This window comes from Cuculus canorus, chromosome 7, assembly GCF_017976375.1.
Source record: "Cuculus canorus isolate bCucCan1 chromosome 7, bCucCan1.pri, whole genome shotgun sequence".
NCBI classification, from domain to species: Eukaryota; Metazoa; Chordata; class Aves; order Cuculiformes; family Cuculidae; genus Cuculus; species Cuculus canorus.
The window spans coordinates 18,078,229-18,105,319 of record NC_071407.1 but is presented as its reverse complement, the minus strand read 5'-3'; the positions used below and the strand labels follow the sequence as shown (position 1 = coordinate 18,105,319).

Below are 27,091 nucleotides of genomic sequence, written 5' to 3'. Positions count from 1 at the left end.
GAAAGATCAGATTCGTGACCACCTGAAGAACCCGAACACATATAAGTCTATGGGACCTGATGAGATGCATCCCGGAGTCCTGAGGGAACTGGCTCATGTGGTTGCCAAGCCACTCTCCATGATATTTGAAAAGTCATGGCAATCAGGAGAAGTCCCTGGTGACTGGAAGAAGGGAAACATTGTGCCCATTTTTAAAAAGGGTAGAAAGGAAGAACCTAGGAACTACCAACCTGTCAGCTTCACCTCTGTGCCTGGGAAGATCATGGAGCGAATCCTCCTAGAAGCTATGCTGAAGCACATGGAGGATACGGAGGTGATTTGAGACAGCCAGCATGGCTTCACCAAAGGTAGGTCCTACCTGAGCAACCTGGTGGCTTTCTATGATGGGGTGAGCACATTGGTGGACACAGGAAAAGCAAGGGATGTGATCTATCTGGACTTTTGTAAAGCCTTTGACATGGTCCCCTACAAGCTTCTCTGTAAATTGGAGATGGATGTAAATTTGGTGGGTGGACTGTTCGGTGGATAAGGAATTGGTTGGACGGTCACATCTAGAGAGTAGTGGTCAATCGCTTGATGTCCGGATGGAGATCCGTGACAAGCGGTGTCCCTCAGACATCCATACTGGGACCACTGCTGTTTAATATTTTCAATGGTTTAGGCAGTGAGATCGAGCACACATACTCAGCAAATTTGCATATGACACCAAGTTGAGTGGTGCAGTTGCCACACCATAAGGATGGGATGTCATCCAGAGGGACTTGGACAAGCTGGAGGAGTGGGCCTGTGTGAACCTCGTGGGTTCAACAAGGTCAAGTGCAAGGTTCTTCACCTGGGTCAGGGCAATCTGTGGTTTCAATACAGGATGGGGGACAACGTGACTGAGAGCAGCCCTGCAGAAAAAGACTTGGGGGTGCTGGTGGATGAGAAGCTCAACATGAGATGGCCAACCGTGTATCGTGGGCTGCATCAGAAGAAGGGTGACAGCATGGTGAGGGAAGCAGTTCTGCCCACTCTTGGAAGACCTCACCTGGAACACTATGTTCAGTTCTGGAATCCCCAACATAAGGAGGAAATGGAACTGTTGGAACAGTTAGACTTTTTAGATACCTCTGGATGATGAACCAGGGCAAAAAAACCTCGCATCAGATGACTGTAGACAGCAACTGGATACAAAAAACAATCAGAAAAATTTAAGACAACAGAGATGCTCACAGAGCAGCCATGAAGTGCTCCCCTACAGCAGAGATATTGGAACAGTGCTAGAAATCAATCACAATGTCATTCGTCCCCTACTTTAATCGTGGGGAAGGTACATTGGAGGAAGACAAAAGCTGGGATTAGTGAAGGCGAAGTCTAAAGGTAAAGCAGCAAATTACAGTACTAGCATATTCATATGATGGTGCTGGTCGGGAAGGAGGAAAAAAGTAGTTAACTGTAGATTTCAAGGTAACAAAAATACTTTTGCAGTAGGCTTTTCTCCCTCAGGGAAGGAAAAATTTAACTCGCATCATCATTTTCCACTCTAACAGGCTCCTCTAATTTCTCTAACTCAGTGATTTCTCATACCTTATTTCTCCATCTTATTAATTCAGTTTGCTAATATTTTTCCTAAATGTAGTCATTTGTGTAGCATACACTTCAGAGTATTTTAAGTACAGCAACTTACCTATTAAGCATTTTACAATTTAAATTAGCACTCAAGTTAAAATTTTATTTTGTGCTTCTCTTAGAACTGCTGTGATCAACTTACCTGACAGTCTTTGGAATCTTATAGCTAATACTTGGACTACCAAAATTGTGCCTTCCTTCTTCAACTGCACAGCCTCAGTTTGTGCATCTTGCAGAGTCCATACATATTTTCCTGAATGACTTTCTCAGGGTTTCAAATTTTTTATTTGAAGTGCTATTGTTTTTATATAAGTGCTATTTCGTATTTGTTTACTTAATATGCTATTCTTCCTTCATCTAACTGTAAAATGCTAAGAAAGCAAGACCACGTAAGTGATAGATATTCCCATATCAAATTCTCTTCAAAAGATGACCAGAGAGAAAATGAGTGAATCTTTCTCTGAAACAAACCACCCCACCCCACAAACTGCACCAAGTTCCATGGCTTTAGCAAAGTTGTTTCCATTGTCGATGCTATACTTCCCTCTACTGTTTATTGTGGGAAGTGCAATTACCTCAACATTCTGAAGTCTTCCTTAAAAAAACCCTAAACAACAACATAGAAACCAATCTTTAGTTGCAGGGAAAACTTAGGAAACGAGCTTCACCAAAGGTTCCTTTTGTTCATGAAAAATCAGAGAAGAACTATTCTTACTTATCTCGAACTCAATATTACATGAAATATCAACGACAACACACCAATTGTCTCGCATTGTATTTTACAGCTTAGCCTATGGAAAAGTTAACTCCAAGCAGGCAAAAAGCTTTGAAGACTAAAGCAACATAACAAAGAGTAAAAAAACTGTTACGAGCCAAAGAATTAGCAGGGAAATAACTAGTCATACATGTCACAAAACAGGGTTCTGTATTTCACATCATTGATTTCAGGTCAGGAAATTAATTCTACAGATACATTAAAATCATTAAAACGGTAGTGGTCTTTTTCCATTAGACAAGTTAACACTTCAGTTAATATGATTTTATTTCAACATTTCGGAGATACAGAAATTAGTGACTATTAAAAAATGAAATAAACCCCCTTCCAAAAATATATTAGTTAACACCTGTGTCTGAATTGTATATTGTCCCTCCGATGAGCCCTTTATGTTATGTGACATCACATAGAGCTTTGAAAAACAAAATAATATACAGACTGGTTTTCAGCCCCTGATTTGCGAGTCCTCATGGTGTCCAAGAAAAGCAAGTTTATATATGCTACGCAGCAACCTAAATACATAGATTTCAAAGGGGTATCAATTTAACTGGACAAAAAGTCTAGAAAGGTCCAAAATAAAAAAAAAAAAAGCAGAAAACACTGCATTGGAATAAACACTCAAATCTTAGTGTCCTGGAGGGAAAGTTAACATCAGCTTAAAACCAGAAAACACAAGTCAGTATTTTTTTACTTTTAGAAACTGGGCTTTGAATAAAGCAGTTATCAGTTGTTTTCAATTAATCAAGTTAAAAATTGCAGACTACAGAAAAGTCTTCAAATAAATGAAAACAAATCTCCTCCCTTTGTCATATGACACCAAGTATGTACCATGTAAATAACATCTGTACTACAGAGCTCTTCATACAGATCAGAGATTTTCAACAGAAACAGGATTTCATTTTAGTGTCAAGCCAATGACTAGAATTTTAGTTCACATCTTGTTTGAAATTTTTAATATAGAGAAGAATTAAACCTGCAAAACCAGCTAGCAGACTGTTCCTGTTGCAATGCATGACTAATGAAAAATTACAGTCTTAAACCCTTTGTCCCCACACCAAGTTCTTTTGCAGCCTTACCAAGAAACCCATGTAGTCACAGAAAGCTTGGACTTTTTTTGGGGAGGACTGGGGAGAGGGGCGAGGGGTGTTAAATAAAGTGTCTCATCTAATGAGGAAAGGCAAAAAATCAATTACTAGTTTTCACAGTAAAATGCATCAGCTTTGCAGTTTCATTTGAAACCAAGAACAAAATCATGAAACGTCATGAAAATAAGATAAAAAAAATCTCCTAGAGTAATTACTAAATGAAGTTAAAATTACCACACTAATCAGTAAACCCCAGAAGAAAAGCAGATGCCTCATATCACAGGTCCTACATTAAACAGTATCTACTACTTAAAATAAATCCATAAAATCTGTCTGTTTGGCCACTTTGCACATTTTTCCCCTAAAAAATACAGTGTACAGGAAAAAAAAATGTCGTTATTCCCAGTATGAATTCTGAAGTATAAGCTCAAAACCCGGAAGGTTAAAGATCAGCTAAAAGGATTTTAAATTATTTACAAATCCAGCAGGTAGAACTACCATAATGGCTTCATTTCCATCCTTGTAGTGGCTTTCAGTCTTATCCAGCAGCATCTGCAGTAGGAATCTCTTCGGACAGCTTCATCACTGATCATCTGTCATTTTAAGCAATTCAAGTAGAGCCCCAACAGCTCCAAAATAACCCTTTAAATAAGGCAAAAGCAAAACAAAACCAATCACATTCCAAAATAAGAAATAAGAATGAGCATGTGAAGTCTTCAGTTCTGTTACAGCAATTAAGAAACCTTTCTTATAAGATCAGCCCTGCTGGGCCAAGTATTTGCTGTATCTGAATTGATTAATATGACCTTGCTTAAGTCCAAAAAAGGACCTTATACTGGGAGAAATCTTAGAACAGTTTTCCAAAATTGTCAAAAAAGGAAGAAATTACAGAACCACTGTAATGATGCTTTATTGAGGCTGGGCAGTTTCCATTTTGAACACATCCATCTGACAATCACCTCAAAATTATGCTTACAAAAATTAATTCTAGTTGAGGTTTATATACTAGACCACACGAATGAACATTCTTGGCACTTAGGGTCAAAAAATAAGGTATGTGGAACGTTTAGCAACAAATACCACAAGATTAGTGATCAAGCCGGGGAGCTTACAAGGGGTATTTTCAAATGAATTTGTGATCAAGTTATTTCTATGCACAACTTAGTTTGTGCATTCACTTCAAAGCAATGGCATCAAAATGCTCCCTTTTAACTTCACCAAGTCAAGACTAGCAACATTCCTGTACTTACAAACATAAATAAGCTCAACGTGAATTTCCTTACCTCATGTTCCAAAAACAGAGCTTTCAGCTGTCCCTTGGACCAATAATCCATAGCATATGCTAACACCTTCATAGAAATCATATTAATTCTGAGAAAGTTGCCAACAAATACCACCTTGTCGATATTCTGTAAAAATCGGAAAGCAAATCACCAAAAATTACATTCAGCTACATTATTTGCATCATCCAACACATACTTCTGCCTCCACTATGAAGTTAAATGGGAATTTTGAGTTACATTAGAATTCTCCAGAATGAAAAGTTAAAAAACAGTAGCAGTTACTGACTGCTGAGTAGAGATGTTGCAAGAAAAAAAAAAAAAAGTTTAATTCCAAAGAAAGTGAGAAGCAGATATCATGGATGGCAAATATTCGCTTAAAAGCCCAAGACCTTCCAAACTTGAACAGGACGAGTGGGGTTTTTTTGTTGTTGGTTTGCTGGGTTTTTTCATTGTACATGACATTGCTGCACTGAAGACATCTTTTCCCCTTGCTTATTAAATGATGCAACTTTTTTTGAGATCACTAAGATTATGAAATCCAGATGGAGAACCTCTGATGGGTATCTTGAGAAGGATTATGTTAGAGATGGGAAGAAGCATCTTTCACTATTATCTGGACTGCGATTCCATTTCCAAAAAGCGAGCAGAAGATGGAAAGCACGATACTTGACATGCACTGCATTCCTTTGTTTCAGAGCTCAATTAAACTCCGTTTTCATATAGAAGCTTCAGATGTTACAACAATCAGCACTACACTGTCAGTGAGAAAGCCACATTATCCTTTCTTGTGTGCATGTAAGAGGCAGCCCTGGTACTTAAAACAACACCCATAATGATCCTACCAAGCCTATTTTTGTCTGTTATGCAAAAAACAGACTTGCAATTTGAACTGGTGTACCATATGGTGTTCACCATAGTCTAAAATTGGTCTAAAATTTTGTCCCTGAAGTAATTTCCGACAAAGCAGAGACAAACAGGTAACTAATTAATTTCCTGTAATGCAATACCATCAAACTGATTATAATCTACATTTGAATTTCATTTTCATGAGATTTTTTTTGCTGAATATACACATAAACCTACTGTTACCAGAATTCCAAGCAAGCAGTATCTACCTGAGTATAAAAATTGCTGAGAATTTTAAAACTAAAAATATTAGTCATATCTACTAGCATAGCAGGGTGTATATCAACATGCAGATCTCCTATCAATTTCCTTTACCAATATCCCTTGCCTTGACAAAGATAAAAGTTATGTTAAAAGATGTAAATTTTCCTAGATTTTTGAATTGAACTAAAACCAGCTTTAGCATTTTTCAGAAGTCAGACAACAAAGAAATCCTACTTTTATCTCTTATGGGATCCTTGCCAATTCACTTTTAAATTGTTCACTGCTGAAATATTCAAAGGCAAAAGACAGAAGTCTTGAACTGAGGAAGGGATGGTGATGAAATGCTTACTTAAGCTAATCGAATTACAACATCCTGGAAAAGACTCACACTCTTCCACTCTGTGGAGTCTTGCTAAATTGTTCAGCTACCCAGTGTTAGAAAGCTATAGTATAGCTTCAATATAGTTTATATAGTGTGTATATATATATATATATATACACACACATATTTGCCAATTTAATTTAACCAAAGATGCAATACAAAAATTATGCACATATTTTCACAAGGAGCCTTATTCAGATACAACATGTTCCACTAGTAGGAAAAGTATAAACCAGAGACTGATTCCTTTATGTAGTTCTGCTGTGCCTAGGACAGACTGTTTCAAATGATGTGTAGCCAAATGGTTCCAGACCATGGAATTTTTCTACCCTACTGCCAACTTTGCGCAAGCAAACTTTGCTTTGAAGTTCTGCAGACAGAATATTTAATTTATTCCCCACTCTCATTTTTTTCCTGCACATATGCAAGTAATTTTCAACACAATATTACATCTGCAATCATGGGGGGGAGGGGAGGTGGGGGAAGGAAATAAAACACCCAAACTTACCAAAACTCATGCTACAGGGTATAAATGGATTTTGTCAAAGAACCTAAGAGTGAGCTTCACCACAACCCTAATGTACTACACACAAACTCCACTAAAAAATACATGGTATTCAACTTTTTCTAAGTTCTTATTTGGTCATTTCATTCATCAAGCTCAATGAGAGTCAGAGCTTTATCTCCCAAAGGCAATTTAGGTATCTAGATTATTTAGCAGAACGACAGCATTACTTCTTTCCCCCGTGAGCAAGTTATCCGGCAATTAGCTGACTTGCAATGTCATAAATCTTTCTTTAATAACATGCAAAGCTAATAAATGAGGTTTTTTTGACTCTAAATCTACAGAATAAATTTACTTCTGTTGGAGAAATTCTACTTTGACATTGCCTGGGAAATGACGAATACTTTACGCATCAACCCACGTTTCTCCCCAGAATTCTACGGATCATGTCCAGTTCTTCAGTAAGGCTGCCCACAAAACAAAGATGTTAGGAACCTTTCCACAATGACTCAGAAGCATTAGTTTCATTAGTAGCCTAATTTCTCCTCTGAATGCATCACGTGTGGTTCCCTGCTGCAACTCTCCATGCTTTGATAGCCCTGTACAATGCTGCTTGAACTCCATGCCACAAGGCAACACTGTAAAGAAGCTGAAAGCAAAGAGAACACTGAAAGAGAGTCATCCTGACTCAAAGTCAAATTGCCAAATAATATCCCAGCTAATTTTCATGATGGAGAGGTGAGAGAGGTGATCATTGGCATTTGATAGGGGCATACACTGAGACTTGTGCTGTTTGACATGCTGTGAAGTGCTCTAGAAAGGGATATTACCACCAGATGTAACACTTATTGGCATACAAAATTCTTCAGAGGCAGAATAAAAAATGAACAGCATAGCAATACTGAAGAGACTTAAATCCAGGGAATGAGGAATAAAATGGCAGATGAAGTTTAAACATAAAATGTTAAATGACAAAATGGAAGGAAGCAGAGACAAAGACTTCAGCATTCAGACAAAATGATGGCTCCAAACTAGCCACCACCACTCAAGAAAAGACTGTGGATGGTTTCTGAAAAAACAAGAGCTCTATGTTCACAGAAAATATTAAGAAGTGTTAGTAAAAGAACTCAGAGCATGAAATGAATGAATATACTATCACATAAATTTATTTTGCATCCACACTCTGAATACTGCATGAGGATCTGATCATTCAATCTTAAAATCAGAAGCATAAAAACACTAAAAAAACAAAATGAAACAGTGGACAGAGACACAGAGTGTCTTCCGTAAGAGAGAGAGGAGACAAAGTATTAGGACTTTCTGTTTTGGAGAGACTAAAAGGAAGATGTGGTAAAGGTTCATTCAGAAAACCAAAACCCACCAAAAGCACTTGTGATGAATTATTTCCTATTTCTCATAAAGCAAAAAGCTTGATAAAACCCAATATAGTAACCAGATGGCTGTTTGGTGAGTTTTTTTGGTTTTGTTTTGTTAGCATGTTCTGAGGCAGAGGGGTGCTGATTAAAAAAAAAAAAAAAAAAAAAAAAAAGGAAGCACTTTCTTCTAACTGCAGAATGCTGTGGAGTTAAAACCATTATTAAAGATATATTTAAAAAATCAGGTAAATTCATTGAGGGTAGACAAAAGAGATTAGTTACCACAGAATAGTAAAGGATGCAATTTACAGCTCAAAACAAGCGTCTAAATGTTTGAGGGTTTTTTTTAACTGCTGTAAGCTGGAAAGGTGTATGACTAGAACAATCTATCCATAGTTATCACACCTAGAGAATGTGACAAGCATCTGATAGCAGTCTGAGGCAGGATTAAGGAATTATACTTTTCTCCTCTTTGACCTAATACAGTGAATCTCATATTTCACACAATGCACAGCCAGAACACATTATGCTATGGAAACAAGCCAAGCAAAATACTATTTAACAAAGAAAAATCTGTCATCTGGTAAGATCCGTTAATTACTAGAAGGTAATTGAGAGTATTAATTTGGATTACAAAGGTGTTATTATCTATGTATCACAGCCTGAAAGCCACTGAACAGCTCTAGGCATCAATGGCTCAAGATCTTCATAGTCAACTTTTCTTCCCTCTTGCCTGCCTTTGAAGCTCACTTTGCATCAAAGTATACACATAGCACAAATCACAAGAGTTCGAATCCAACATTAAATATATGTATATTTACCAAGGCCACTTACACATCCACTATACCAGAATTTGCATTTTTGTGCTGTGATAATCTTACTATGTCATTTCTAAAGGTTTTAAGCTTATAGTAATATGCTATCTTACCTCATTCAACGCACACATGCGAGCAATAGAACCTATGTTGTTGGTGATGGTGACCAAAGTAGCCCTGGCCAAGTCCTCTTTACTGATGGAATCTCTCTTTTCTTTACTCATCATATGGCCAAAGCTGTGTGAGGAAGATTATTCCTTTTAATATGAGTTATTTAGGAGTGCTAAAAGCCTTTAGAAATTTTATCATTTAATAAGCTTTGCTTGGATTTGATATCCATAGATTTGAGACAGATTTGAACATGTGAAAAGCAATCTCATTGGAAAGACAGAACATTGAGCAAAGGCACTTCTAAAATAACTGTAATTTAAATGGAAGTAAACTACATCAAGCACTGCTTGTACCTGTTTATAAAAAAAAGAGCAAGAAGTAGGTGAGAGATCTAAGGACAAACCACATGACACATTCAGAGAAATATTTCCACATTGACATAGCACATAGTCCACAGATTATGTACTTAGTTCAGCATGCACAACAAGTTTTCCAAGAAACTCCTTAAAAACAGCTCAATTAACACATACCTTGAGGCTACAGCAGATCCTTGAAGGCCAAAACGCTCATAGTCTCCTCCATAAATATCTTTCACCAGCTTATCTACATTGGTGCTGTCTCCTTTTGCAGCCATTTCTAATGCTTCTTCAAACGTCTCACAGCCAGTCAGCAGACAGCACAGGCCCAGGAATGTTCCTCCTCCAAGACTAGAAAAGCACAGTTCTTTCAGACCAGGAGCTTGAACCAGCTTTTAACCACAGCTATTCAGATTCTTGTTTTCAACAGGGTCTACACAGGTACCAACTATATTTTTCAACTTCTCTTTCAACCAACAATTGGTCCAATCCAACACTGCAGGTGTTAATTTGCTATTTGTAGCACTCTAGCAAGTCTTCCTTGTGAAAGAGTAATTAGACAGCAGATCACTTAAGTCAGCAATGAAAAAACATACAGCGATCAAAGCTAAATATCTATGCAAGGGCAGACAGCCAAGAAAGATCTTGTCCATCTAGCCAGTGGCAGGAAGCAGTCTGCTTTGTTCCTGTTCAAAGCAAGGCTAGCATTAGCCCTGAATATCTCAGCCCTCCAAAGGACAAGAACTCTGAGCAATGAGCAGCCACTTTGTTATCTTGCTCAGCCTGAAGTACAATATTTACCGACTATATAAATTTATAAGAGAGTATTTGACTGTGTAGAACAGCTTGCTAACTTATTTCATTAAAATTCTACTTTGGACTCTTCAGTCTTAATAGACATGAACTTCAGCACATTAACCTCTACATCCTTCCTCATTCTTTTTTAACCCTTGATAAAGTTTATTTGCACTAATCACAGTCACACCAATCAGAGCCACTGTAAACAAGAGGATCAGTGAGACACCACACTTGCACTTCATGAAAACACATGGGAAGTCACATAATAACACCATTCAGTCAGTGTTCTTCGATTATTAGGCAAGTTTTTCAGAACAAATCTAGTAGCACTGTAATATATTCAGTATCTGAACAGTTGGAAACTCTGCACACCATCCAAAGACAGTATTGATTTTATCATCTATAACAACTCAGCAACCCACTGCAGTCATGTTTTCATAGTGGAAAGGATCAGAAGCACATTTACAGTTACCCAAAGGGCTATGCTTGAAATTTCAACAATCAGAATTGCAAGAAAACTGGTACCTCTTCCACTCAACTTGCATTCACCTGTATTGTACGCAGAAAATGGCTCATGGGTACCACTGTGGCAAAGATATGCCCTAGATAAGGCAACAGAAAACACATATGCAGCCATGTGCAGTATAAGAGAAACTATTACTACATAGCATGCACTGAAAACCAGAATGCAGCTCTGGAAGGGGTCTACAGCAAATTCAAAAAAGCTTCTTTGGTTGTTGTTTTGGGAGGAGTTTGGGGTTTTTTTAGGTTTCTGTTTTGGTGGTTGGTTTGTTTCTTTTTTGTTTTAAGATTACAAGATGACTAAAAATGAAGTGTATCAATTTAGTTTGCACATATGAGAAACAGATTTATTAGTGTTTTTACTAATAGTCTGGATGGACACACTTGTAGCAATATTACTTACAGAAAACTGCTTTAGTTACATCTATATAGTAAACAAATACGCCTCTGGCTGTTTTTTGGCCTTAAGAAAAAAATTCTGCATCCATACTACTGAACCCCGAAATTCTTAAACAGAGCAGTCATATCTGAATCTCTTACTGAACACACGCCAGAGACTTTCAACTCACCTCTACCCTACAAATAATTTCTGAGAGTACTACCTGACCCAGGCAGAAATTGCCCTAAGAACAAAGTAAGAATACAGAAAACTGGGTTTTAGCCTTTACACGCTTGCATTCCTTAATTTATCCCCATAGTCCAAAGACTTATCTGTAAGGAAAGTACAATTGGCAAGGAAACAAGATCAAGTGAGATTCCTCCGCCAAAATCTTGTAGTCGCAAGTAATTCCACAAAGTTTTCCTATATCCTGGATACATCCCAATTGCTAAGCAGTAAGTTTTTGTTTAGCCCAAACATGTTTTTTTCACTGCTCTGGTTGTTCTGGGGCATCAAAGCAGGGGAGAGAAGACTCACTTACAGGGACACTTTAGTTTAATGATTCACAGCAAGAGATAGGAAGTAGGTAAGAATGCCAAGAAGAAACTAAGGCAGCTCTAAAGTTGAATGGATCAATGATTTCCCTGATGTAGACTCCCTCTCCAAAGGAATCCTAGGATTCTTCCAGCCTTGCTACTGGCAGCTTTTAAAATAGATGAGAAGATAAGCATAATTTGGGATTGTACCAACTGGCCACGCTGTATGGTTCTACCTGTTCAATTGTTTAGGAGAAAAGAAAATCAAAGTAAAAGAACATAGAATTAAATTTACCTGGATCCAGTGACTCGTTTATAGTTGTCCTTAGAATACACAGCTAGGATGCTGACCCCTGAACCTATGTTAACCAGCAGCATGGGATATGGATTATCAAGGCAGTAAGGCTTTTTCTGGCACTGTTCAGGATCCGTAGCATTTTCAAAATAATAGCACTCTGGTAGGCCATTGAAACCAACTGAATCAACATAAAGGAGGCCCTGGATCAAACAGTCCAATTCATCCAGTTTGTGGAGCTGTAGATCAGCAATCTGGAAAAGAACAAGAAATTAATTAACAAACATCACCTAATATAATATACTGAGAAGAACAAAAGGCTCCACTGAAGCACTTTGTTACTTTAATAGTAACACATTATGTTATTTAAACAGTACAAAGATCTGTCCAAGCATGAAGACAAAATAAAAGGAGTTTGCTATTTGCCTGACAATGGGTACTTTCCAAAACAATGACGTGCCGCACAGTAATGTCTTTTAGTTCCTTTGCCTTTGAGATATTTCCTCTCTACAAGCAGGAAGCATTTCCCCCCCCTCAATATTCTGAAGCAATAAATTTCTTTCCCCTCACCCTTATCCCAAGAGGAGCTCTCTTCTGCAGCTTTTGGACAGTACCTGACACATGCCTACAAGGCAGCATTCCTCAGAACGTGAAGTGCTGTAACTGATCATCCACCTATATTTCCCAGCAATTTAACGAAATATTCAATAGAAGCATTAAGATCAAGAAATTTCAGTTAAAGCCTAACAAAGGGCAGATGCTTATTATAATACGCATTAAGATGCAGTGCATTATGCCTGAAGACTTGCATTTTTTTAATTATAAATCACCAGTAATCTGAGAGAGCTATTTCTTTAAATTATGATAAGCGCTTAAATATGCCTCATGAATAATAGGGTATTCCCAATGTCTGGTGAAAATCAATAAGAAAAATCCAATAAAAAATACTGTCCTGCCCACACCCTCGGCAAAATGTTCATTAAAATATAATCATAACAGAAGGCAGAAAAACAATTTTAAGAGCTTGAAAAAGGATATTCCCTGTGAGATCTCACAGGTTACCCATTACTGTACTTAAACAGACACATAAACTTGCCATTCTCTTTACTAGAATTAGAAATCACAGCCCTTTCTTGAAATAGGATACAGTGACAACTTGCAGAAAGTCTCCTTTCCACATGACATTGAGCCTAGACTTGGGTTAGGGAGAGGAGAGGGAGAAAAAACAGTAAAGTTGCCTGGCCAAACTCTGAGGTCATTTGCATCCTCACAGCTGCAAAGCAGGTCTTACCTAACTTCACTTTCCAGCAGAAAAAGCAACAAGGTATTAGGTACAAAACTGAGTTTTACAGCAGAGCTGGATCTCAAACATTTGCACATTGCAGGTTGTTTTATAACAGCTAATGGAGAAGATTTATGAGGCTATCTACCTCCTATTTTTAAAACTGGAAGCTATATTAAGTCACTATACAGAGGAAAGATATTTCTGTCCAAGGGGCATGGCCAATGGTTACATTCTTTTGAGCTATTTAAATCTCTGCCCTTACGTTTTTCCCTCTACTTGTAAATACCCTCAACTTGCCCTAACTGAAAGCCATTCTACTCTTTGGGCCTACCCCTTTGTTATACTTGCTAGTCCTCAAATCCTGGAAACCACAGAAGACAAATAAGATCAAAAACCCCAAGCCAGCAGTCTCAAAGACCACAGTATAGATCTAGTTATTCAGAGGACAATAGAGACAGGTAGAAATAAGTTTCTTCTTGTTTCACTATTTCCTCCTGTAACTTTTACAATCCCTTTGTATTATTTTCCCAGTTACCACACACCTACACAAATAACAATTGCATAAACACAGCATAAAAGAATTGAACCATTTAGCCAGCAAATAAAAAGAATAAACAGAAATTGTGAGAAAAGGTTTTCAAAGCAATGTTACAAAAATCTTAAGGCTACTTTGCAAAAATCTTGGATTTCAGCAATTTCTCACTACTAGCCTGAAAGGAAATGCTCCAGTCAAGAGAGATACGATACAAGGCATCAACATAATAAATGCATGCACTCTCTCACAATGGACATTGTGTTAGGCCCACAATGTCATCACTAGTTACAAGATTGATTTATTTTGTTAAAATCTCACTTGCACTTAGATAGTTAAAAAAAAGGGAAGACTATATTAAACATGATCTTTCTCTATGTTATGTGCTGTACAGTCTCAGTTTCCTCATTTTACTGTATAAAGTTGATGCTCATAACCAAACACCATCTAACACAGGTAGAGCATGTGCAGATAAACACACTATGAAGCAGAGGCCTGCTATTCAAAGACAAGTCATTAGCAAATTTATCGTCCCTACTCTTGAAACCTCTATTTTCCTGCAAGCCGAATACCCAATCATAAGCTGCTTTTATCTCATCCACACTACACTTTCACAAATAGGTGAGCATCACTGAGAGACACGGCAAGACATGAGCAAGCAATACAAATCAAAGAGTATAACACTTCTGGCATCAGTGCAAAAACACAGACAAAAATCCCTGTTTCTAGCAACTCTCTGCTCAACACACCACTTCTGTAAGGACAGAACAAAAGAAACTAATCAAAGGTTCTTTTCAAGCAATAAGCGTAGAAGCTTTATTAGATCCAGCCCTCCAAGTATAAAAGACATACCAGAATTTGCTCCGCTTTTTATAGCTCTGTGCTATATTTAACAGCTGATATACTGAAAGCAGAAAAGCCCTATTACTGCTTTCTTTCATCTTTGATATTCATAGCACACTGAAAAATGTTGTCCTGTTTTTCATTTTTGGAAGGAGCAAGACTGGCATCAGTATTCCATGTCGATCCACCTTCATTCAGAGAACCATGAGCTCTGCAGCTACCAGACCTCTGAGGCTCAGAACAGCCCAGTGAGCCACCACTATTCTCATTTCTGAACACAAATTAGGGCACAGTTGCACAAAATGTAGTAATCCAGCCATGACAGAGCCAGGGTCACAATTCTCAGTCCCTTTCCCTGTATTAGAATTGGCTATTCTCTAGTTTCTTCACTCACAATGACTTAAGCAGCAAAACTGCATCACAAAATAGCTGTGCCTGTAACATCATAACTAACGCATGCATAGGCAAATGTTTTTTTCAGGAGCATTCACTTGACCTCCCACACTCTACCTGTCCTCATCTTTCAGCTGTTCAAATCACTTCTCCTTGCAGGAATCAAAGTTTATGTGCAAAATACAAAATGAAAACAGGAGGTGCACGTAGAAGCACATTCTAGTTGGATGTTTCTCCACCAAGTCTTTACAAAATGCACTTGCAGTTATTTTCCAGCCCTTTACAATCCTTAAGTGAGGGTAGACAGCATAATGGCCAACTTATCCTGCTCTGCACTCCTGTAACTATATTCAGCACAATGCCTCTCTAGAAAAGTTTTAAATCAGAAAGTTGTGCTATGAGAGGAAGAACTGCAGAACAAGAGTGCACAGGACCCTGGAGGGAATATTTACTTTTAAAAGAACAATTTTTCTTCATTATGGCCAGACTGTAGAAATTTCTCTTTATTTTAGCCTGTGTTTTGATTACCAGTAGAAGGGAGGGAACAAACAAATTTGCAGTTCAAGGAATTCCTCAGGATCATTAAAAGGAGGGATTCAGGACTTTAACCATATTTACAAGTGGGTGCAACACAGCAAGGAAGCAGCAAACACTTCCCTATGACAGTTCATACCTTAGCAAGAAACTCCTGAAACCCAGCTGATTTCAAGAATGCCAATGATATACAAGAGGTCTGGCTTTATTGTGTACAGATGCTATTTGAAGGACAACAAAAGCCCAGCTCTTGTACATTTGCAAGAACTGCTGGAAAACAATACTGTCTGTTCAAGTTTAGGGTTTGCGATGTTTTGTTGTGCTGTTTGATTGCTTTTTTTTTGCATTTTTTATGGTTTTGGTTTTTTTTTTCAAATAATATGCATCATGTCAAACAATTTTTTCTGTATACAAGTACAAGACAGCATAGAAGGAAAAAAAAAATGTACCAACTTGCTGCCACTTTAAAGTACAGTAGCACGGAAGTCAAAGACTTGGATCAGGTTTGTGTTTTTATGGGCCAGTAAATATTTCCATTTCAGCAAGGAAAACATGAAAGAGCCCAGGCCTTTAGAAGTGAGCTGAGGCCAGCCACAACATATATGGAGCAGAATTGAAGCCTAACACATCAACACTGGTGTGTGAACATCATTTCAATAAAGCTCCAGCTCACAAAAGATTTCACCCAGTTTGAATTTTCACACCGTTACTGAGTTCTGGTATGCATGGGAATGTCCAAACCTACATACTGTTATGAGTCCATCTGTCTCTTGGACCTTCAATCAGAAATATTTTTTTTTTTCCAGTAAGAAACAGTTAGGAACATAGCATCTTGCAAGTTTTTAATTATCAATTAAAACAGCCTCATTTACAACATCACTCTGGCTTTTACACACCTTCTGGGCATTGCTCCAGTTTTTATTTCTTATAATAAATTACAGTCTAGCTTTTCCTTCCAACTCCCTCCCATTACCTCTCTTCCATTGTCATAAATATGTACTTCACTTGTTTTATATTTTGATTGTCTTCACCTCAATCCCCAACTCTGCTCTGAGCACAGATGAGGTACTCCCTACAGCTTGTTCCACACCCGAGGCCAGGAGATAACAAAGCCTAATGCAAGTAAAAGGTAAGCCCAACATGCATGGAGACACTAAATCGTGTCAGCTTTTGGGGGGGGACCTCTAGTCAGGGATCCTCTGGAGAGTATCTGCTCTCTTGCCCAGCTAGCTGTAAGGATCTCTTTCCTCTCAAGACAGGGAAAAGATGCACATTGCTTCACCCCATTACTTCCGAAGAGCTTCTTAGCTTCTTGCAGTGTAAAAGGTATCATGGTTACCGCACCCCTTCTCTGGATGCTGCTTTCAACTCCAGCCTAGCCTACAAACTACAGACCAGCAGACTACCGACCTGAGTGGCAGTATCTAGCCTCAAGCAAGCGAGGTGCAGAAGATTTTAGTGTGGCTTACACTAACCTAGAGTCATACAGCTCACTCATTCTACAACACAGGACAATGAGTTTATTTAAGTTAAATACAGTCTACAAGTCATGCACAGGCATTCAGCTCATACCGGAGTCAAGCCTTAGAACCATCTAGTAACTGGCACACAAAAATCACTAGCCAGCAGCCAAGCTTACAGATAAAGTATTTTTCTTGCAGGTTATGGAAAAGGTCAAGGCCCAAGTTTAAAGTTTGTGTTGGGAACAGATTTCCTTCCTCCTCTACCCCTAATGTTCTTTATTAAGTGATTGGTCTTTGGCCCAGGCACTGCTGCCACTGAAGCAAGCAGTAAAATTGCTACCAAGACAAATCACGTTCAGTATATGTCTATTCAGGAAAGGAATACAAACATCCTACCCTTGAGCCACTAGAATCAACAGAAATTTTGCAATTGAGCAGGTTTTAGACAAAAGTCCAAATAGTTTTTTCTTCCCTCATACCCACTATACCTTTTACATTGAGTTACTTTACAAAACTGAGTGACAGCCTAACAATCTATTCCTCATTACAGTAAAAGCATTCTTCTGTGCAAGTAACATGTGTGTGCTATCACGGAGGAGTCACAGTATAAAGAGATCTGTACTACAGGTACACAAGCAAATAAGTCCATGTACTCCTTACTTTAAGAGAAGTGATGTTACGTGAGTGTTTACAGAATATGCAAAGTGAGAGTACATAGTGGGGAAAGGATGGAGAATTATCAGAATTAAGCAACAGATTAATCCATGCTTCAACACCACTGTCAGGTGAAAATAACATCAGCCAGCCATAAAGACCGGTCATTCAGAAAGGGGAGGGGGGAAAAAAACCCTGAAAAACAAAAACAAGAAAAAACCCTAAGCTGCAAACAGTTCTTTTAGTCATTCAATTTTTGATGATCTCCAGCAAACAAAGTATATTGTTAGTAAAATTACTTCTGCAGTTCTCCTCCTATCCAACATTGTGGATCATGAGAAGGAGGTTGGATAGCTAAACATAGCTAGATTTCTACATTCAATTGCTTTTCTAGAGGACAGAAGACAGGCTTAAGACAAACAGAAAAAGTTTCCCAATTTCATTTTATTTTTTAGCACAAAAAGCAACAGAGATGTCTAGATCAAACCTATTTAGCCCATTTAGGGATTCAGAATTAGACACTGTAAGAGTCAAGTAACAAGAGGGTGTTTGCTTGTCTATTTTAAGGAGAAAAAGCTGCTGCAATCTTAAAAGAATTCCTTCTTTGGGATTTGAATGTTGTTTTGCAATATGTTGGATCTTTTGTACTAAATCTATGCAATCTTGAAAGTTGCATAAACATTTACAAGTACCACAAAAGACAAAATTTAAAAGTACATACACAGGGAAATAAAGGGCCAGAACAAAAGCATGTTACCTCTATGGGTTTAGTGAGTTTCCTAGCACTGGGCCAGAAATTAACATTCACAAACATACCTAGGTTTTTCCACATTGATTCTAAGTAACAGAAACAGCAACACTTAAACCCTCCTTCACATGAGGCATTATCCAATATTGAATGCTGCAAGAGCATGGTATTAGACTTGGCACATTTTCTCTACTTCTACAGGTGCATTAGAGTGATCAAATATTTGAAAGAGGCATTTCAATGCTTTGAGAGAGTAATCCTGAAGCTGTTGTCCAATGTCAATTTATAGTCAGCAGAACACACAGAGATAGCCAGCTGCTGTTACAACAGCTAATCAAGTGTGACAATTTAAGTGCTAGTACCCAAGACACTCAGCCCTTCAAAAGGGATTAAGCAAGCAAACCTTCATGTAATGGAGAGTATTTTGTTTCTGTAATACTTTACAGAAAGAAAGGCTTGCGTGGAACTGGATAGCTGCAAAAAGAGGTGTCAAAGGCACTCGCTCAGGTGTAAGAGCACTTCACCAATAGCTTCAAGCTACAAAACACCCCAGCCAGCCTTTATAGTGTTCTTCTTAAACTACCTACAAATTCTGCAGCACCCAGAACGTTAACTAACACTGCACAGATGTGGGATTTCATACCTAAATCTACCAGTACTTTCCTAAGTGACCTTGTATTTTTGTACAATAGCAAAACAGCCCAGATATCAACAATGGCTTCCGGTGCTACATTGACTATATTTCAGCTGAGATGACAGACTGGTCCCTCACTGTAAATTGCATTTTTATGTCTGATAAAGCCAAATCATGGAGAGAAATGCCTAGCTGTGATAGCCACCTGGCAACTTCCAGTTCACTCCTACAGCTGTGAGAGCAAGGGACATGATCCTCCTTATTAAGTAAGCAATGCATGATGCAGGAGGGATGAATTTGGGAAGACTGACCATTCCAAAGGGATAGCCAGCCTCTTCAGAAAGTCTCCAAATGTCCCTCACTGTCACTAGAGAATGCAATCCAAATCATCCTCTGGACGCAGGGAAAGATGCTCAAAAACCTGAAGTGAGGCCACATTGACTAACACCAAACTTCACCTCCTACTGTGGTGCCAAAATCCTTACACAATGCAAGACAAACTAAAACTTTTGAGGACTCAATCATTGGTAGACTAACAGTTACACAATGGACTTGCAATCCTAAAGGACAAAAAAATCTAACACTAGTAGTAGACTACTACAGCAATTCAGGAACTTGATAGTCCTTCATTAGACTAGCTGCTTCCATATCCAACATTTATTGAAAATGATTGTGCAACAGTGCAACAGATGGAATTCATGTTCATCTCCTAAGGCATTCTCTCTCCCCCTTAGGATCTTCATCATCTGGTAGGTGAGGGATACTGACAAAGAAAAAACCTCTTGGACTGCAGGAATGGATGCTTGGCGTTAAAAATGAAGCACACAAAGCCTTGGACTGCAGTCAACAGCAGTTGGTTAATCAGTATGATAGTTTCCCAGACTGAAGCAGAGGGAGAAAAGCAACTACATAACCTGTCACATCCAGCAGTTGTCCCTCACCCTCAAGACCAGGTCAAAAGCTATAGACCAAAGTGTCAGACCTGCCTGCCAAGTAAATAATTCACATTAATCTTAGTGATACTGCTCTGGTACAGGCAGACTAGTTAATTCTTTCACAGAAAATAAATGGATACATCCCAGTAGAGACACTCACAAGAGGCAACTACCTTGTGAATTACTCTCTCTAACGCAGTCTGTGCTACAGCTGTCCCCGCAATTAATTTTTGTAGTGCATGCTAGTGCACTCATTCAGGAGCAAGGACTATTGCTGAAGTTTATACAAACAGCAGCATCCCAATATTTCAGATTTCTATCAACTTCTGAGGCTCCCTGCAGATACTACTCTTAAATTCTATGGGATCTGGGATTTAGTCACCTCATGAACTGTCTTTCTTCACAAGACGTACTTCCAGAACTGAAATCAAAAGCTAGCTGCTATTGTCATGCTTCCATACACTGTTTCGCTCCCAGCTGCACACCTGCTCTTCTAGACTCTTGACTTTAGTCTGCTTGAAGACTAATAGAAGAGAAAGGGAACCAGAACCTAATTTCCAGCCCATATGGTTTGATTTGTGGTTTTCTAATAGATATCCAGTTTGCAAGACAAGCACCTAATCTCAGGCTTCTGGGCTGTCATAACACACCCTTAGCTGATTATGACACATCTGATCATCACAAGTGTACTCTAAAAAGAGAAACTTTTTTTACTATAGACATCCTGCACAGTAAAACTTCAGTACAATATCCAGCAAGCAAAATATCCTCCATGTTTTCAGCAATTCCACCAGTGAAGAAATGTGAATTGATTCTGCTATTCTTAAACAGTTAGGATGAACAAAAAAATGTTATTTTCTCTGCAAGTTTTAGTAGAGGGATTCCCATGATGTTTTCCCAAAGTACTTCCCACTGAACCCTTGTGAACTGTTCACGTACCGTTCTAAAGTCCTCCTCAAACTTGTAAGCTCCGCCTCCCGTGGCACAGAGCGTGGTGTGCAAACTGGAGAAGTTCTTTTCACTACCCATCTGTATGAACCTGTGCATGGCACAGCTGGGAAAACGGATGAAGTGCAGGTTTCCTTTGCGTCCACACATTGTCAAATTTTTCAGTTCAAGATGGACATCGCGAATGCCAGTTTTACCATAGGCTGTATTGGAGGTCAAGTATTTCCTAATGCTTTTCAAGTTTTCCACCTCCTCCTGCTCCTCTTCTGCAGTAATGTCCTTAGGTTCAAAGTAGACCAGTTTTACCAATGTTCCACCGATATCCATTCCAAACCATGGAAACGCTACAGATAAGGGGTTTGGGAAGGAAGAAAGAGAAAGTCACTATAAATATACAGGTTAGCCATATTACTCAAACATTTGCTGAATGACAATTCAGTGCAGTCACAGTAGCAGCATTTGCTCCTGAAAGCTGGAGGTCATTTACGTGTCCAAGTCACATGTACTGAACACGTCTAAGTTAAGACTTCATAAAGGCTCATTTAAGAAAAAGAAAAAAGAAAATCTCAGAATACTCTTCGCTGGAGAAGCATGTTTTAGTAAAAATGAAAATATTTTTTCCCAGGAGAACATCTTACTCTTTAGTCAGCACCTCTCAAAAGAACACACTAACTGCATTTCACCCAGTCTGACCCCTGGCACCAATTCTTAAAATAGACTAAGGAGGGAAGGCAGAAGAAACAACCAAAAAGGAGAACAAGATTTCTCAAGTCATATTCCTACTGTGAAACATCTTGGCTTTCCAAGACGAGTTGGAATTTCCAGTCACAAGGCTCTGAGGAGCAGCAATACATTAACTCCCATTATGCTGGGAGTCTTCAGACTTCAACCCACCCAAAACAGCAGCTCTGTTGGTACCACGCAATGTGCATGTATCAGCAGAAAGAGAATAAGCCAATTTAAGTTCAGTACTTATTAATAAAAGTCCTTTTCTTTCAGCAAAAGCTCCCTTTGCTAGTATATGTAATAGCCTATAATACAACTATACAAGAAATGCCACTATTTGCTTCTCAGCATATAAACATTTCCCACATCCAGTGTAGGTCTACTAAAGCCTTTGTTCTGTTAATAGCAAGAGAAAATCACTACAGATAACACACAGACAGAAGATATTAACTGAACCAGGCTGGTCTGCCTGCTCTACTTATATATATATATATATATATATATATACACACACACACACACTTTAAATAGTAAGCCAGGTAACTTTATGAAGCAATAAGTAGTGAGAGTACAAAATCTGTACAGGTACTGTAGAAGCAGCTAGTAATGATTCTCACAGAAATTAAATTAGAAGCATCAAGTATGTGGCTAACACAAGATCCATTTCTAAAGCAGCAGTCACACAGTCACCCCTCTGCTTTTAGGGAGAATCAGGCAGACTTCCTAGAAATGTGGCTCTACCAACTAGGGCATCCCAACTTAGTGTTGACATAAACTCCAAACCATGGACACCACATGCATCACCAATTTTTATGTCAGTGAACCTAAATGTAAACAACTTGGGACAAAGATTTTAATAAGCAAAGGAGGCACTGATCACACTGTTCTTCCTCATGTAATCACAGATCAGTATTCAGTCACTCAGCTTCAGGCTGCAAGGAAGATAAAGACTTCTACTTCTTACCACAAGCATCTAAGCATCATTCTTGTCTGGCTGAATAATTGGAAAGTCTAAATTTCTTAACTGTTAATACATTTCCCCCTAACTATAATGGAGTTATTTTTCTCCATTGCTGTATGTCAAATAATTGAATTATCAGTTTCTCCCCTCTTTCCCTAAGGACAAAGCAGGCATAATGCACAAACTCCCCTGAAGTAACTTGCTTACAGTTAATGTTTTCTAAGAGCATCTACTATTATCTGTTGTACAGTCCAATATCTTCTTCCATGCTCTACAAGCTGCAAGACATAAAGACACTAAAATTAAGTCTAATTTGAGGTTTGGGAAGATACATCCTACACAGATACATGAGAGCTCCCTGAACTGTGAAACATCCAAAACAAGTGTTACCACGCACTAACCTGTAACTAAAACACTTTTGGAAGTACCGGGTAAATATTTAAGCAAGCATGGTCTGGTCCATACTGTGCAACACAAGTACAATGCAGTGGAGCTCAGGACGCTAATCCCATTAACGAATTATACATATCTATTTAAGCTACTAAGAACGTTAATTACCTGTCCTACTGGAACAGTAAATTTCCTCCTCAGATGTATCTTAACTATGCAAGCAAGAAGTTTAATTTTAAAACCGGCATGGCCGGACTGTGTGATACAGAACCAGCCTGCAGCTAAGTGCGAGCAGATTTCCAATATTCTGCATTAAGGGCATAAAATCTTGCTACAATCTACCTGCACCAACAGTTGCTTTAAAGCTATAGTGTAGATCTAATGTTTAAGGCAGGTAAGAAGTATTCCACCTTCCTATCAAACACAAGGCCAGCAATAAAAGCGTTAAGTCCTAATAGCTGAGAGTTATTCATAAATGACTGCCAAGACATTTACTTTTATATCTTAGCATTTAGAGGAATCATAACTAAATTGTTATGAAAAAATAAGTACTGTACATAGACATTATTTATGAAGTTATTTCAGAAGTCTGTACAGTTCTTTGGACAGGTACACCTAATGCTCACATTTAAAAAGCAAGCAGATATGTTTTTTTAGTTTATTCTCACTGTGAATCTAAGTTCCTTTCATTTTGTTGTAAGCCAAACAGAGAGCTGCAGAGAGAACTTTGCTCCTAGAACAGCAGCAGTGTTCTTCAGCACAAATAACAAGTACAAGATTAGTCCACAAAAACCAACATTTCAGTCATGCAGAACAGCAGCTTAGTTTTCTTCACAGCTGCTAACACCAGCTATCTATTAGTATCACTGGCAATAAAGAGGACAACTATTTTGACTGGTTGACCAATCAGGTCAAAACCCAAGTCTCATAGTTCCTGACAAGTCTCACTGAAATTCATATAACTTCTGTACAGCTGGAGTTACAGTAGAAGCACTGCTGTATTCCAGGGATTATTTAAAAAAAAAAAATATTCTTTCTATATTGTTACTTTCAGTATGTTCCAAAACAAAATGCACCACTGAAGAAGTTCAGTATCTTTAGATAAGGGACCTTAGCCGCTGCCTTAGCTACACAACTTCCCTGACACCACTGAATGTGGTGCTAATGGGAGTGTGCACGCAGACTGCAAAGTTCTCCTGGGTGCTCCTGCCTCCCTGAACAGAGGGAGTATAGCATTCAGAGGCAGCCAAAATTACTAGGGCCCTCACTGCTACAACCAGGGGGTATGAAGAAAGCAAGCTATTCATATTGATACAATCCCTACAGACTTGAGAGAAAACGGAGAGAACATTGTAGGGCTTTTTTTTTTTGTTTTTTTTTTTTTTTGTTTCAGTCGTTTGTTTGTTTTAAACTGGAAGTCCAGCATTTCATTGAGAACATGAATAAATGTCCAGTTTGAGTTACTAAAAGCCAGGAAAATAAGGAGAAGTGAAATCCATCACATTCACATTTTAGGCTCCTAACAATTTGAATAACTGTGTTATTTGCTATGAAAAAGACAACATTGTGTACTTTACAGAAATACTGTCACAGTGTGGAAAATACACTCCTTAACTAAATTGTCTGATCTGTTACGGGCCGATTTCTCTCTTCTCAGCAAAGTCAGTATGCAATACACGTATTGGGTCAATGCAATCTATTATTGTAGACAAACACTATTCTACTGTATTGCTATACTGCAGTAAGCCATAAAAGATAACAAGACTATAAAGTCTAGTTCTAGGTCCAATAGAACTGATACATAAAGTGTCAAGATGAATCATTCATTCTTAAAGGCCTAGCATAAATCAAAAGATTCCACTTATCTCCTTAAGAAAATCAATTCTCTTTATGTTGAACTGTACCATGTACTTACTAGTTTGTTATCTCAAGATAAAAATGTCCATTACTCCAAAATTTAGATGCAGAAGCACGCAACAATGCAAACAGAAGGTATCTACAGCATTGCATATGAGGTAATCTGATGCACATCAGCAGCTGTGTTATCTGGGGGAAAGGTTCACTCATGAGAAACTGCGTGACACATTTTACCTAGTTTCTATACAAACTTTGAAGAGAATAAACCTACAAGGCTATTCCTATGAAGCATATTACATGCAAAACTGAACACATTTGATTTTTAAAAATCCTATGTGTAACGTACAATACAACGAGAAAGTGTAGAGGGCAAACACAAAGTCACAACACGGACAAGATAACGGGCAGCAAGAATGAAAGGGAACTCTGTGGTCACTACATAACATTTCCCCCCACTGAAGAGGATAACCAAAGGTAATCCTTTATATATATTTAAACAACCACGACAAAGGTTAGTGGAATTTTTTCACTCCAACTCCTACAAAAAGAGTTTGCCTGAATACTGCTGGGCAGAACTTCCTTTCCTCTACCTGAACCCTAGGCTTATCCATGACCAGTCTGCAGCAGATTCTTCTTTTGCCAACACTGTTTCAGCTTATACATCTCTCTTACAAGACCTGTATTTCCTTGAACACAGGTACAGTATCTCATTTTTTTATCAATAATTTGAATGGTGCCATCAATACTCTTGATATCTTAGTCATAAGTGTCCAAGAAAATATCCTAGGTTAAGCTGCTTCTTTTCCTGGACATAGACATGATAAAATCCTATTACTTCATTTGCATTTTTAAGTGGCATTTCATTTGCATTGCCTGATGCTCTGATTATCTAACAACTTCCTGTTTAAACTGGGATTGGAAGAGAGGAGAGAGACAAAAATAAGAATAGGGGGGAAAAAAAAATCAAAACAAGACTCACACATCAGATGGCATAGTATTCTAACCACTTTTATAAAAGCCGGTTTTTATTAAAAAATAAACTGATAACAGCTTACATATATTTTTTCAATTACTTCTTCCTATTTTACAGTTCTTTTAAGCCAAACATGCAAGATGGAAGCATTTGTTTTCCTTTGAACAAAAATAGAATATAAACCTTGAAATATTAATTAAATCTGCTTGGCAATGGAAGTTTCTTACAAAGCTAGAGCTGAATAAATCATGCACATATTTTAGGCGAAGCCTTCCACTCCTTTCAGCAGCAAGGGCTTAATGGATGTCTACCTCCTCAACAGAAAAGAGGAAAAAAAACCACCCACACACAAACAACTGAAAATACAACCTAAACCCAAAAGCACAGGGTTATTTGTTAAACAGTTGTGACCATTCACACCTCATAGTAGCACAAATCGATTTCTGAAGATAGCACTGGGAGACTAGGTCATTCCCTAGCCTGTATAGCTTCAGGAAAACCCTCTCAACTAAAAGCTAAACCTACAAGAAGAAGCAACTGTTAGCTATTGAGAATCTCATTCTTGGATCTGACAGCACCCAGCCTTATCTTGGTAAGGCAGATACGCAGTGTTAACTAGCAGAATGCTGCACCACAACACACCAGGTAGCTCAGTTTACAATCAGTCCTATTCCATAGGCAACACTCACGTCCACCTACATTAAAAGCATCCAGAGACTGACTTTACACAACATGTTACCTGAAGAAATTCTCAGGATTAAACACTTGAGGGATATTTCAACACCTTGGACAAAGTTTCAGTAACTGATAATGTAATTATTCGCTGTGTCAAACAATAGCAAGACAAAACAATTTTTACTCCTGTATTCTTCACTAAAATATACCATGTAATTGTGGTGTTCCACATTTAACATCACCACAGCTGAAAAAGCCCTAGCTCTTCCAGTTTCCACCTGGTCTTAGTACTACTACATACCCACGCTAGAGCCAGACATTAGCAGTTTAATCTAAATTTTGGCCAAAAGCATTCTTTGCTGCAAAGCTACAATTTGTAGTGTTTAGAAATTAACCGTGGCAGTTATAACCCAAATTAGTTGTAAAGGGTTACCCTGTCTCAAAACACACATTCTTTGACCCCTAACAAACACCAGCTGACCTGGGATGAGATGTGAGACGCTGACTGGAATAAAGACCCCAAAGCTTTACCTTAATGCAATAGAGTTAAGATGTCCAGCTGGCTTCTTCCCTATGCCTGATACAAAATAATGCTGTGAAG

At 38.3% G+C, this 27,091-nt stretch overlaps 1 protein-coding gene across 3 annotated transcripts in view; it reads right to left on the bottom strand.

Moving 5' to 3' along the window:
* The window catches only part of PANK1 (pantothenate kinase 1), a 30,296-nt gene continuing 3,205 nt past the window's right edge, over positions 1-27,091 (bottom strand). For all 3 annotated transcript variants that reach the window (XM_054071676.1, XM_009570670.2, XM_054071677.1), the window contains exons 2-7: positions 20,900-21,252; positions 11,940-12,193; positions 9,584-9,760; positions 9,056-9,179; positions 4,755-4,880; positions 1-4,113 (exon numbers count right to left, since the gene is read on the bottom strand). In XM_054071676.1, the coding sequence (XP_053927651.1) occupies positions 4,054-4,113; positions 4,755-4,880; positions 9,056-9,179; positions 9,584-9,760; positions 11,940-12,193; positions 20,900-21,252 (1,094 nt within the window). In that variant the 3' untranslated portion in view covers positions 1-4,053. The remainder of the gene's footprint in view (positions 4,114-4,754; positions 4,881-9,055; positions 9,180-9,583; positions 9,761-11,939; positions 12,194-20,899; positions 21,253-27,091) is intronic.